Below are 14442 nucleotides of genomic sequence, written 5' to 3'. Positions count from 1 at the left end.
CCCAAAACATTTTCTAGAACCTAATGATTGGAGTTTCCAGTTTAGAAAGGACGCATTTAGTGTCAGAAAAATGAGTAAAGAAAGACTTATCTCAAGGTACATACTTTTGGAATTACAGAACATAGAGATAAAAGATTCCTTTAAAATTATATTTTTTAAGAAAGTTAATCAAAATCGAAATGACATCAGTCTGCTAGCCAGGAACACTGAAAACTTAATGACAATGGAGCAATACCTTCAAAATTCTGAGAGGAAAATTATTTCTAACCTTGTTTTCTATACCTAGCCAAATAATCAAGTATAAATAGAGTATACAGTATTAAGGGTAGATAAAGGCATTTCCAGACATTCAAGGAAATGTTTAATTTTTGCATCCTATATACCAACTTCTCAGGAAGCTTTTGAAGTATATTCACCATGGAAAAGAGAATAGATGAAGAAGAAAGAAGGCTAGGAACAGGGGTTCTAACAGAGGAGAGAGGGCAGTTTTAGAACTGCAGCTGTGCATCAGGCCTGGAGAGCAGTCACTGAGACTGAGCTCTGAGAACCGAGGACCTCAGGAGGGGAATGTGTTCAAGGAGGAAACAAAAACAAAAACAAACAACTTTGAAATTCCCTAACACATTTGAACGTATTGAAAGGATATTCATAGTTGTATTTGTTTGGGGATGAACTTGTGATAGGTGCCTGGTAAACAATAAAGGGAGAAAATGGCAATTACTCTAATAAAAACAAAATGTGGCCCAAGAAAGGAAATTAGTAGTATAGTACCTGGCTTAGCCATAAATCACATGTGTATAATCATAATAAACACAATATAGATTTAACGAAAGATTGTAAAATGATTATATTGGAAGGATGAGAAAAGGTTTATCCCTTTTCTCATGGGGGGAGTGCAAAATTAATATTAAATAACCATCTTCCATAATAGGAAGTCAGTAAGTAATATTTAAAGCTAAAAAAAATCTTAAAATGATAGTGTAACCTTGTTTAAAGATAAGGAAGTAAGTACCAGAAGAAAAACTAAGATCGAAAATGGTTCCCCCTGGAGAGAGGGACTCAGGAATGGTGGGTGGCATAAGCCTGGTATAGTTTTTAACATTTTTTGTATATTTGGAGATTAAAAATAAAAATGAAATTTAAAAATATTAAATGAGACAATTATGTAAAGCACGTAGCACTATGCCTTTTACAGTTAAGTGTTACATAAAATATAAACTATTATTATTACCCTACTCTTTCTAAAAAGTGTAATAGAGTCTTGCTAAGTAGGCGACACAGAGTTTTCACTCATTTCATTTTTTTTCAAGTCCCACTATACACCTACCATGTTGGCTGTGAAAAATGAATAGCAAGCATATACCAAAGTGTCTTTCTATTTGGTCTATGTACCTCCCTGCTTTACTAAGAAAGAGCTGTTGCCTTTTTTCTGAATCGTGTTGTCGATACTTTTTGGAGGAATTTCAAAAGGAAAGTTCTGAATTTTTTTCTCTATTGCCTAATCATTTGCATTTCTGCAATTAAATAAATGGATATTGTTCAGCCTTGCCCTAGTTTCCTAATTAGTTTTATCCTGTGTATTTTAACATATTTTCTCCCATGATCAGGGCCGCAAGCTTCTTATCATTGGGACCACTAGCCGCAAAGATGTCCTTCAGGAGATGGAAATGCTCAACGCTTTCAGCACCACCATCCACGTGCCCAACATTGCCACAGGAGAGCAGCTGTTGGAAGCTTTGGAGGTACAAATGAGCCAGTGGATTGCTCACTGTTTCTAAGAAAGGAGTTGAGGCTGGAAATAATGCTAAGGGGTGCCAGGCATCACACCTGGTGTTTAGTTCTATATTAACCTGGAATATGGGACCTGGGCTATACCTGCAGTTGTTTTCAGTCATTAAAGGAAGAAGAGGTGACTGTAAGAGTGAATTTCCCATTTCTCAGTGTCAGCAGCATACACACTGCCAGGAGTGAATTGCTCTGTGCCCAGCATGAGTAATACATGGAGATTACATGGGCCAGATTTTGGGATGGGGTGAGGGAGATAGAGTAATCAGTATATAAAAAAAGCAGTCGTTTTTAGTAGCTTTCAGCCTTTTTATTTGTATTTATTTAATAAATTGGAACAATGATTAAAACCTTAGAAACATCAAAAAGAGCTACAGAAGTAAAAGGAACTGCTCTATCAATAGTTCATAATATAGAAATGTTTTCTTCAATATTTTTGAGGATGACGAAGTCTTTAAAAATCCTTCATTAAACTTTTGATTGATATCAGTGTGCACAAATGACTTGATGATATGTTAGAAAATATTATCTAGTGACTGGTTCAACAGTGGTGAAGTCTTCTTAAAATTGGAACATACTCCCAACAGAATTGAAATTATTTATGTGATAAATGTCTCCAGGTTACCTGATTGAGCAGCTTTTGTGCTGGGGTTGGGTAAGAGAATTAAATTTAGGCTGCTTTGACACATACAGATTGTTCCTAGAAAGGAATGTTAAAAATTTTAACTGATATTTATTATGGATTGGAGCTATTTTTTCCCCCAGCAAATATATCTCTAAATTATAATGGGGACCTATAGGAAAACAGGATTTAGGATACCAGTTTTCACTTTCATAATTACACTAATGGGTTTAGGAAGTTCAGGCCAGATTTTAAAATATGAGAGAATCCTGTCAACTTGAACCGGTTAGCTAGCTAGTCCTTATCACTATTCTTTTAAGGATAAATGTGAGAATTAAGTAATAATGGTAATGCGCTTCCTATAAACGTGCTGTCATTATTGTTTTTGTAGCTTTTGGGCAACTTCAAGGATAAGGAACGTACCACAATTGCACAGCTAGTAAAGGGGAAGAAGGTCTGGATAGGAATCAAGAAGCTACTAATGTTGATCGAGATGTCCCTGCAGGTGAGGTGCTTCCTTCTCCATACGATCCAGATAGAGACGCTTCATAACATATCTAGAGGTTGTATATTTCCTTTTGCTGAGGTTGTGATTTGTTATAAGTCTCTTATGTTATTTTCAAACTCAAGTTGATATCAGTAGCCTGCTTCTGAGATCAAACAATAACATTGGGACAGTTCTTTCCCGCTTCTTAAAATTCAAAAATACAAGAAAAGATTATAAAGTTACTTTAAGTTTTAATTTCAGGAGTCACTAGATCTTAGAACTTGAAAGAACTTCAAAGAGCAGTTGTTCTGCTGCCCCTCACTTTAGAAATAAACCCCGAGTGTCCCATGGTTGTTGGTGAGTTATCCAAGGTCACAACCAACTGATGGAGGAGGGGAGTGATGTCTGTCCATCAGAGGTCAGGAAGCTACCGCACATACACCACAAGGGGCCTGGGAGACTGTTTTAAGGGACGAGGCAGTTGAGTTGTGCAGATTAGACTGAGGCACTGTATGTTTTACCCGGACTGGGCTCCTAGACATTTCATGCCAACTACTGTAGGGTTGAGGCTTCCAAGTTCACATAGAAAGCTGAGCCCCTGGCCATTGCCTGGGCAAAGACAGATGAAACTTCTTTGGGACTTTCTCGTGTCTACTGGCAACTTACCTTTCCTCTTTTTGGAACTCCACCCCTCCACGTACCCATCCTGTGTCATCTTGTCCTTATCTGATACCATACAAGTTAGATAATAAATGTATCCTTACCAAGCTCTGAGAGTTCAGGGACGTTGGCTGTCACTATTGAATCCACAGCCCCTGGAACAGAGCCAGACACATAGTAGGGTGCTCAGTAAACTTTCATTAAGTGACTCTGTCCTGGGTCCTAGGCTGCGTTCTAAGCATCGTGTATTACTGCTCAGTCCGGCCATTCGATCACTGAGCAGTGATGGCAGAGATGCAGTTCCAGTTACACCTGAAATAGGCTCTTGGACCAATAACAGATTAGAAACACAAAGTGAATGCTTTTTAATCTTTGCTAGTAAATTTATTTTAAAATTGTGTTTTTCAGAAACCTAAAGTTTAATCTGTTGCACTTTCAGCTGGACTACAGTTAAGCCAACTTATTTTTCATTTTGAGCAGTAAATTAAAGTTACAGACTAATCACTTTGCTTCGAGTTTTTCTGGGTAAAGGTGCAGATACAGATGTATTGGCTCTTTCTTTGGAAGAAGATAAACCTGTCAGATAGTCAGCTCCACTCTTCATTTTTTTTAGTTTCAGCACAATTTTTTTTCTATAATTGCATAGAAGAAACTATGTGAGGTTTTCTCCCCAATCCCTACCTCTTCCTCTTCCTTTCATGCCTGCAGGTCAGTGATCAAGTTAATGCCTCTTATGCATGTGGGGTAGAAAGTGAGAGTGGGGCACTCAGGCCTAATCTTCAGCGACTGACACTTCATAGGCCTCTGAGTTTGAACCTCTTCATGTCAAATGGATTTCGTGCAGCTGAGTGAATTCTCTTTAGATCTGCCTTAGAGAGACGGAGCCTAAGTGAAGAGGCATGTAGTTTAGCAGAATATAAGTCATGTTACCTCTCTGTTCACTATACACAATTCTGTTAAAACTTGCACAGTGCTGAGGATCTGCTCTGACTGGATGTCACCTGAGGGAATAAAGTCATTTATCTAGATTACTTTTTTCCTCCCTTTCTCTTGACTTTTAATTCCATAGCTACAGGCAAGTCAGTAAGTCGTTGCTCACACATATTAAATATATTTAATGGGCAGAGACCTGCAAGTACTGACTACAGCTGCATTCAAGCCAGTTCCATTTTTTTTTTTAAGAACTTGACAATTGATTCATATGTAATTCTATTCCCAAAGAGGAAAACTGTTTCTTTTGTTAGCTATTCACACTTTTTCTTAGTCCTTTGTAGTCTGACCTCTTAACTTTGATACATTTGAAACTTCTGTTCAATGTTTTTCTGGGGTAGAAGAGATCTTTTTAAAAAAAAATGGTTCGAGGGGGAATCCAGTTGTACATTTACCCACAGCTGCACTGAGCATTTGAAAGCTATTCCTGGAGGGCAGGGAGTTCCCTCTTGGGAAACAGACTCCTGCCCTGGAACATTTTTTAAAAGTTAGGTGTGTTTCTTACAATAAAAATTCATCTTAAGGAATTAAAGATGTTTTTAATGATCATTTTTTGGATAACTTCACATCTCTGGTGGACCAATAAGAAGAAGATATATAGTTAAACAAATTAGTATAAATATGAATATAAAATGAAAATGAATAATTAATAATAATGATTAGAACCTGAACCGAAGCTCCTCCATCTTTTTTTTAGCCTCGTGACACGGTTCTCAGTCACAGGACACCCGTATTATGCAGAGATCATGTCAGATGGGTCAGACTCACTCATTTTTTCAGTTTCAGCACAATTTTTTTCATTAATTGCAAAGAAGAAACTATGCAAGGAAGACCAAAGCTAAGAAAAGCTAAATTGTCGCTCATGAAGAATTAATAAGCTGTTTTTAGATTTAAGCAATATCAGTTGGTTCCTTCAAGTTTACATGAGTCCTATGAATTGGAAGCCGTTCGAACCCCCGTGAATGGCCACCATCTGGTCTCACACTGGTCCTCGCAGGAGGGCTGCCTCCTCGCACAGCACTAGCTAAGGGAGCACGTGGCTGAGGGGCCTTGGTAGAAAAACCAGCTGGGTCATTTGGAACCTCAGATATAGCAGTTTTCTATGCTAGGAAATCTCATTCACTTCTCTTGAGTGATATAATCTGCTTCACTGTGTATCAGAATGCTGGTCAAGAAACGGGTAACACATTTCTGTGACTCAGCAGAGCACTGACGAAAGTCTAAAACCGAGCATTTCCTTGGCATGAAGTTTAAGTGCATAGTTATTAGACGGCACCATTAACTTGTCTTTATTTCTTCCGATGTATTTAGATGGATCCTGAATACCGTGTGAGAAAATTCTTGGCTCTCTTAAGAGAAGAAGGAGCGTAAGTACATGTAACACTTAAGACTGTCAGGCAGACTTAACCACTCTTAGACCTAAGGGCCTATTCTAAGAGTTGCTCTACAGTGCATAAAAGTTTAAATTCTCAACCTTTCTTGGACAACTTTGTTTCCATTTATTAGAATTCTTCACTGTGTTGTAGGTCTGAGAGACCAAGCAAGGAAACTGGTTGTACTGTTGGTTTGCTCTCCCTGTCCTGTTTCGCAAAACTTCCTTGTCACAATGCAAGAAAAAACTCAATGGTACATATTTGTTGGAACCTACTTTTAAATGTATGGAGCTGTGACCATTTTCTTTTGTGACATGCTCATCTAATAGCAAATGCATAGTGACATTTTTAGAAAAACCTTTAAGAAGCTTTTAGTGATTTTGTGATGCATAGCTTTTTGCAGACCCTCATCTATTTTTGTGTATTTTGGGTATTTCTTTTTCAGTAGCCCTCTTGACTTTGAAAGTGGACTATTTGCAAATACACAGTGACCAAAGTAAAGATGGCCTGGGATGTTCCGTAGATTTACTCAAGATGCTGGACGAAGCGAAATGTTCCCTGCCTTCACCACGTGCTCACGCTGCATGATTAGTGCAATAAAACTCCCTTCCTTGTGCTTACTGAGATATTCTACTGTCTTGTGGAAGGTACACATTTGCTTTAGAGTGCCGTGCTCACCCTTCCATGCAAGCTAAGATGATTCCTTCTTCCTCAGTCTGTAGGTGTGGGAGATATACTGTACTTGTGAACACTACACATTTTAAGCTCTCTTAGTAGCACCACCACCCAGAAACTCTCAAGAAATGTAATGATGTTGCAAAACTTGGCCTATTAGAAGGCAGACTTTCTACAGGTCAACCAGGACCAGTGGATAGAGATGTGGGCTCCGAGGGATGATCTTACACCTTCCCTGTGCTAACACTAAAGGTAACCGAGCATTTGGTTAAAGGCTCTCTCAGAAAGCTGCTGGTTACCTTTGCCTGAAGAAACAGGGCTTTGGATTTCTAACATGCTATTCTCAATCATTCTCAGATATTTCCAAGTTGCAATCAGGAGATCTTTCTTACTAGAAAGTCAAATTATTAGTGTGTTGGCTGTGAAATCCCCTCAATTAACTAATTTGCTCTGTGGTAAGAGATATGCTAATCATTACCACTTGGTAGATGTTGTTAAAAACTTGTGGAAAATATGCATGGAGAAAGCGTACACCCCTAAAAAGAAAGGAGTCATTAAAATAAAGTAATTGACAAACCTCTCAGCACTAATTAGTGTCCAACTCTAAATGGGTCAGTTCCTTAGTATAATATTAAAGGCTTATTAGCATCACCACTTTTCCTTAGCTTACCTACTTAGATTGGATCTTTGTTTTAAATTCTCTGTACAGTCTAGCATCTAAATAAAACACTGTTCTCCAGAAGAGAATAAACCACTTTCTAGCCCTCCCCTCTCAGTCCTTCAGCGTTCATTCCAACACATTTAATGCATTTCCTTTACCTTCCACCCACTTCTTCCAAAGGGAGAGAATGGGTGGTTTGTCTTATAATAACTGAGTTAGAAGGAACTTAAATAGGTCATCAGGGTTGGTGATGAGAGAGAGTTATGGAGCATGCCACTCTCTCTTCGTTGCTACTTAAAATGTGAGGACAAGCAATCGGAAGCCATCCGAATGCGCTTCACACTGCCCATGAGGCTTCTTGCCACAGTGGCACCTGGGTGTAGCTTTGTCATCTGTCCCCTTTGGAGAAGGCAAATTATCTCCAGATCTTGTGATCTGTATATTTTTGGTAGACTTGTATGTCATATCTACTTTGTTTCAGATTTTAATCCGTAGCTTATTTTGTGGCTTTTCAAAAAGTAGATCGTATCGTGAAATTCTCTGATTCCTGGTGGCCAGTATCCTGGATTCCCTTATCTGTTTTAGATCTTGCCTCTTTTCCTATGAAAGCAGCATACATTGTATTAACTTATGTCTCTTATTAAATGAACTTAATGTCTTTATGTTTTGTTCAAAACTATATTGAAAAATATAATTATATTGTTTAATGCAAATGAAGGAATGCAATAAAGAGTATATATACTTGAAAACATTCTGTGGACCAATATTTTATACAAAAACAACATATATAACTGATATGAATGGATGAAGAAGAGAGGACTCAGGAAAGCCCCTCCTGGATGTTTTGTTATAACTAACATGAGGTGTATGATTTTTATTTAAAAATCTCTGATTTTAATTATTTTGAAAGTATAGTTATTTAAAAGATAAAGCAGATCAATAGCATGTGTTTTAAAGTTAACTTTAAAAACTGAAGAGTACTAGAGCCATACATGAGCTAAAACAGAAAGGAAAATTGTTTCTCAAGTAGAATTACTCCTTCCTGTGAAATGTACAAACCAAGGCACTCAAACATTCAGTGAAATTGCTTCGCATGGTTTGCGTCCCTCATCCTTTTTGTACATTTCTGAGCTATCAGATCTCTTAGCCTAAACCCTGATCCTTAGTGTTGGTTCAGGTTAGGCCTAAAGGTGGCCCAAGAAGTCAGCAAGGCTCTGTGGGAAGAGGCCAACTTCAAAGCTTCTTTGATAGCAGGGGCCCCCAGGAGCTGCCCACATCCTCCTGCGAGGAAGACTCTGAGGCCATCCTGGTCCCTGCGTAGCCTCGAAAAGGTGGAGTCTCCAAGCCATCCGAGTACTCTCCAAAGCTGATGCTGGGCAGAGCGTGTACGAGATGACAGCCTGGCCTGCTGATAACACAAAAGAGACACCAGCTAGCTGCGGCCTTACATTTCTTCATCTGTGGATGAACTGTTAACAGGCTTTTTTTTTTTGTCAGAAGATATAATTAAAACCTCAAAAAAAAATGAGGTTATTTTATCCTTTCTAAATTTGCACATCTTCGCTGAAACATTTTTTTTTAATGTAACACAGAAAACCGTATAATGATGGTTAAAATCTGAAACGTGTTTGGCCTTAATGCTGTCTTTTTCATATCCTAAGAATTACAGTGAACAGCCTTCCCTTAAAGTTTCAGCAGGAAGTCACGGAACAGATTCAGGTGTGTATCATAATCAAATCCCAGTAAACAGACTTATGGAAGCATTGAGTCAGCTCTAAACAACCAACCCAGCCCAAACACAGAAGGTAAAGGCAAGATTTCATTTTCCTTGCCTGGCAACTTGATCCATAAGCCTCTGATTCAAAGCAGTGACGGGGAAAGGTGTGTATGAGAGTTCAAAAAAGCATGTAAATTTCAGAAGTTATTGCAAAATGATCTGAAGTTTCTCATCAGCTGGCAAGCAGTGCCGAGACCGGGCCTTGGAGCTGGGCCCGTGGAGGGTGTGTGTATGGACACCACAGCATGAAGATGCAGGAGATAGTAGCGCCTGTGATGGGCAGGATTCCCAAGTAGGGAAGATCGAATTTGCAAGGAGGATTCATGTTTGAAACTGTCCCAGCCTATAGTCTCCACACATCTGACTTCGCCCCACTCATTTGGGAGTTTAAGATTAATGGTTAGATAATTTTTTTTTTTTTTTGCCTCTTAGAAAGTTCTCTGTTAAGCTAGGAGAAAAGCTGACTGTGCACCAGCCATCGTTTGGTGTGTGTGCATCAGCCATGCGCGTACATGTCCAGAGGCCCAAGGGTGGCGTTGAATCACTGGACACCGTCGCCGGATACACCCAGAAGCATCTCACCACCGCTTCTCCCCGCGCATCGCTCTTTTTCCTTACCCTCTTTCCTTTATTCGCATTTCATCCTCATCCTCGAGCGCTCTCACACACTTTCCTTCCCTTTCTTCATAAAATAATGCCGCTTTGCAAGAGATCTTCTTGGTATATTGTCTCTCTTCTTTCTTTTGGATTTTTTTTTTTTAACTCCTGTTTTTAGATATTCACTAATATGCTTATGGAGGAACTAAATGTTCAAGCACTGCTATAAACTGTATTCTCTTTATTTATAGCATATGATTAATCGGGATTACAGATGGCCTTGGTAAGTATTAGTGGGAACCATTTAAATATTTGGCCATCTTATAGGTTAAAAAAAAGTACCCAGAATGCTGGGATAGATGAGCATTAGCTTCATGTAAAAGAAATACAAGATGCGTGGCACTGCAGGAGCTAGACCTGTATACTTTCCATGTCCGAGTCATTGCGCAGCTGAAACAACCGTTTTTGTGGTTTAAGCTTTTCAGGGACTAAGTAAAGACACGTCATGGGCAAAATAAAGTTCACGAGCTTCTAGTAGCCATTTGTAACCTAAGACTGGAGGTCTGAATGGAGCACAAGCAGTCTATCCGCATGGCACAAGGCGGACCGCTTTATTTTTGTTTTTTTGTTTTTTTCTTGGTCTATGAAATGAGATGAACAAGATTTGTTTCTAATAGAGGTAAATCAGGAGAAAGCAAGAAAAAGAAAGCATTTTCTCTGTGCCAAATAAACCAAAGATGACAATTTATGGGTAGGTCTGGAGACGCTTTATGTCTGTTGTCATAACACTGAGTTAACAGCATCTCACTGTTGAGAAGGCATTACTTGTGAGCTTCAGGCGAGCCCTTCCGAAGCAGCAGTCCAAGGGGAGAATTCCTGTCCCCAGAGCATGCCCACTGGCGGGTCCTTTCTGCCCAGACCAGTCTACAACCTCATGTGACACTTGTTCTAGACATCCCAGAGCTCGGGGCACACCGTTTCTTCTTCCCAGCCAACCTACCCCTTCTGCAGCTCAGCTCTCAAGAGGAGCGAGCAGGGGAGAGCCATTTCCAGTCAAGTTTCATTTTCAGTAGAGCAAATCCTATTTTCCCAATAAGTGGAGTTGAGGAAGAGATTAAGTCAGTGGACAGCATCGATGTCTGTTGGCCTGTAGCCACATCTCTGAGTGTCAGTGACATTAATTCGTGTATCGGGAGTGCTGGAGCCTAGGAATGAATTACTGCCTGTGTCACTTATTTCTAAAACTGGAAATCCTTTGTTAGAAGTTGATTTAGAACAAAGTAAGTCTGTAAGAAAGTCCTAGAGTAGATCAGACCTCCTGCCCGTGACGTCTCAGATGATCTGGTTTAGAGAACAGAGGAAACGACCTTAATTTGGGCCACTAATTTAAGAGCGAAAGTAGCGGCTACCACACTCGGAACCTGGGATTCTCGACCTGCTGAGCATTAATCTGGAAACTCCACACATTGTACAATGTATCCATTTTAAGTTTGTTTACCTTCTCTTTAATGACTTAACAGAAAAAAACTGCATGATGAAATATATTTTCTCCAAATATATATATATATTTATATAATATATAATCTTAGTTAACTCAAAGGTATATACATTGTATAATAAATAATATTTATAAAAAGAGACTTTTTGAATATAAAATCAAAAAGATCAACAACTTCTACAACTTTTTACAAAACTTTGGATACAGCAGGTTGGTAGGAAATTTCCATTGGATACTATTACCTGACTACGGCGAGAATGATTACAATGCACTCAATGTACTATTATTAAATAATTACTTGTGCTCGCTTCAGCAGCACAGACTAAATAATTACTTGTCAGCTACTTGAATACGCCCCCAGAAACATGACTTTATCACTTTTAATATAGAATACATAGATATGAAAAGACTTTTGAAAATTTGTATCCATTCTGCTGAAATAATTCTCACATAAAGCAAGCATTATCCGGTTGATGTGATTTAAAACTTTTCCGTCTAAGGAGAGGTGAGGAGGGGCATTTCAGATTCTATGGCGGGGATGTGGATCTTTAGCAGGGCTCGTTGCTAGCAGATTCAAGAGGGCAGGCATGGCTTCTAGATGACCGTCTTGGCAAACCTGCCTGAGCAAGCAGGAAGATCGCTTGACCCAGGATCTTAAGTCAGAGTTAGGGAGACCAGCGAGGGAAGGGAGAAAAGGAAGGGAAAATTTTGTTCTGTTCTCTACCCCCGCTGTATCTCTTTCTGATTCTCCTTAAGACAGAGTTGTTGGATTGGTTCATACCGTCAAATCCGTTTGCCTCCGTTTGCTAGCTTCCAGTAGGACACTCTAGAGGACCAGTGTGGATCAAGGAGAACGCAGCTGTGAGGTGCTTTTCCCGAGGGAGCAGGTGACTGCTTGTCCCCCTTTGAACACCTAATCCTGATCCTCGGTAACTGCATGGACTGATGCTATCAGCATGCAGGTGAGGCCGGAAGATCTGTGTCAGGGAACTCCACATTTCAGTTTACTTACACAGAACAAAGCAAGAGAAGGATGCAGGAAGACAGGCCCTTACTGGAGAGGAACAGAGGAATCGATTTTGAACGTCCCCCATCTACTTGTCTCAAAATGGGAATTTCTGAAACAGATTGCTACTCTCTCATTGACCTTTTGTCTAATTTATACTAAGGTGACCTAGAGCCCACCTGCGCTACCTAGCTTTGTTTTGATGGAGAATCTGCAGGTGAGCAGGGCTGGGAGGGATTGAATGGCCCCTTCCAAAGATACCACTCATTTCTATAGGAAGCTATTTGGGCTGGAGAAGTTTTGGCCCCTCCCCCATACATAACCTATTTACAACGTCCACTACAAAAAAACAAAAAACAAAAAAAGTACTGCATTAATGGTGGAAACTGCAGATGGTAGAAAAAGATTGTGAGATCTGACTGCAGTTCACAAGAGCCTCTCATACAGAACAGGGTTACAGAGAAAAGGAGGCTGAGAAGAACACATAGCTAGCTGCTCTTCAAACAGCTTACCAGGTCACCTAGAACTCTTAGACCTTCAAAACTCAAAACCCTACTTAACAATTGCCTTGGGCCTCCCAACCACTTTATCCTAGCTAAACCTATGGCTTTTATCAGGACGTGAAAGTGTATCAGATTTGAATGGGAGTAGATAGAGAAAAGGAGGCTGCAGGGGTTTGTCCTACTTCATAACTCCCGCCTCACAGGCATCTTGGAATGTCACCACGAGAAGCAGTTTGGAGATAGAATCTTGCCCGTGCTGATGTCTTAACCACCAGGCAAAGAGCTCACATTAGCCCAGCCTGTTCTGTTGAAGTAGAAATTTTTTTCCATTTTTATTTTCTTTAACATGTGCAAAGATAAGCCTCGGGTCTGTTCTATCAGACCCCAGAGAACTAAAAAGAAAGCCCCTTCTTTAAAAACCACACACCATCCAGCGTAGGGTGAGAAACTTAAGATGAGAGAGAGGGAGGGAGGCCTCCCAGTCAGCAGGCGGGTTGGGTCCAGGTAATTTACCACACGTGCATCTGGCAACAGTCTGGATTCCTTGCTGTCTGATGCTGAGAGCCGAGCCTGGCTTAGGTACTGCTCTCCACAGGACTTCAGTGAATCTGCCCAGCCACACACTTCACCCGTTCCCAATGCCCTTTGGAAATAAAGAAGAAGAATTAGAAATCTAATTGCTTTCCCAGGGAGACCACCCATAAGGGTGCAAAGATCAGAGGCTGCTGACAGATCTCAATGTTTCTTTGGTACTTGGAGGTAGTGGGGAGGAAATTCGAGTGGCTTTTCCACGCCCCTTCCTATACTTAGGGTCCATCACTGAGGAAGGGCTTGTGGTTCCGCAGGAACAGTAGAGCTTTAGTGTCCACAGACTGGGGTGAGTGGTCCAAACTTCACCTCCCCCACCTTCTAGCTGAGGGTGCGGGTGACAGGAAGCACAGTAGCAGGTAACTGCACTAATGAAGGAATCCCTTTTGTATAGAGACTGGGAGGAACCTGGCAGCTCAGCAGACTCCTGGGCCCTGTGTTTTTGTCATACCGGATCGTTTCATAACGAGCTGTCCAAACATGGGACACCAGTGTGTTTGTATATTTTATTCATTGTACATATTTGCATCTCAAAGGATTTGCAGCCCAGGCTTTCTGGACATTCCTAATCAACCTTTGCTCCTCGGGGGCTGACAGGGCCCTTGTAAGATGGTCTCACAGGGGCAGAAACACACTCGGCACGATTCAAGGGACATGTCCAAAGTCTCACAACAAATTAGTGACAGACCCAGCATCCAGGGTCAGCCAGGCCACCTGACTCTCGTTCAGAGCCCTTTGCAGCATAGCGTGCTCCTAACATCTGAATAAGGAACAAACCTGATATTTGTACAGTAGGAAATCAGTGGTTAGTCTGAGACACTGGACTAAAGCTACGGGTGATGGAAGAAAGGGCCAGAGTCTGGCCAGAGTGGCATAAAGCCATTTTAACGGGGGCTCCCTCCTGCCCCCAGTGTCCTGCCCTGCGGCTCCCTTCTCTCTCCTACCTTCGCTATTGAGGCACCCAGGGTTGCCAAGAGAAATGCTAGAGGCTCTGCCCCATGTGGTCCCTGCCAGCCTGTCTCGAGAGTTCTCATTTTGCCTGCAGCATGTCAGTGTAGATGAAAGGACAGCCTGTGGCCACGGACCAAGCAGCATGCCTGCGGCAAAGTCGCCCTTGGGGATCAGTCCGGCCCAGGAATCTTTACTCCCTCCTCAAAAGCACCTGAACCCTGTGCCAGGGCCCTTGGTGTCACAGCCTCCAGTCCCTGCAAGGGACATGG

The 14442-nt window shown here is 40.9% G+C and overlaps 2 protein-coding genes across 2 annotated transcripts in view; one reads left to right on the top strand and one right to left on the bottom strand.

The window, feature by feature from the left end:
• Nucleotides 1-8002, top strand: part of NSF (N-ethylmaleimide sensitive factor, vesicle fusing ATPase) — a 123962-nt gene extending 115960 nt beyond the window's left edge. The window contains exons 18-21 of the mRNA XM_039846806.1: nt 1608-1742; nt 2799-2912; nt 5856-5911; nt 6363-8002. Of these exons, the coding sequence (XP_039702740.1) occupies nt 1608-1742; nt 2799-2912; nt 5856-5911; nt 6363-6408 (351 nt within the window). The 3' untranslated portion in view covers nt 6409-8002. The remainder of the gene's footprint in view (nt 1-1607; nt 1743-2798; nt 2913-5855; nt 5912-6362) is intronic.
• A 5105-nt stretch (nt 8003-13107) lies between these two features.
• WNT3 (Wnt family member 3) overlaps nt 13108-14442 on the bottom strand; it is a 45578-nt gene continuing 44243 nt past the window's right edge. Inside the window, exon 5 of the mRNA XM_039846805.1 lies at nt 13108-13277. The gene's annotated coding sequence lies outside the window, so the exon portion shown is untranslated. The remainder of the gene's footprint in view (nt 13278-14442) is intronic.

The sequence above is a fragment of the Pteropus medius genome, unplaced genomic scaffold (genome assembly GCF_902729225.1).
Source record: "Pteropus medius unplaced genomic scaffold, Ma_sr-lr_union100, whole genome shotgun sequence".
NCBI lineage: Eukaryota > Metazoa > Chordata > Mammalia > Chiroptera > Pteropodidae > Pteropus > Pteropus medius.
Note: the sequence above shows the minus strand (reverse complement) of the source record. Positions and strands in the feature narration are given on the sequence as shown.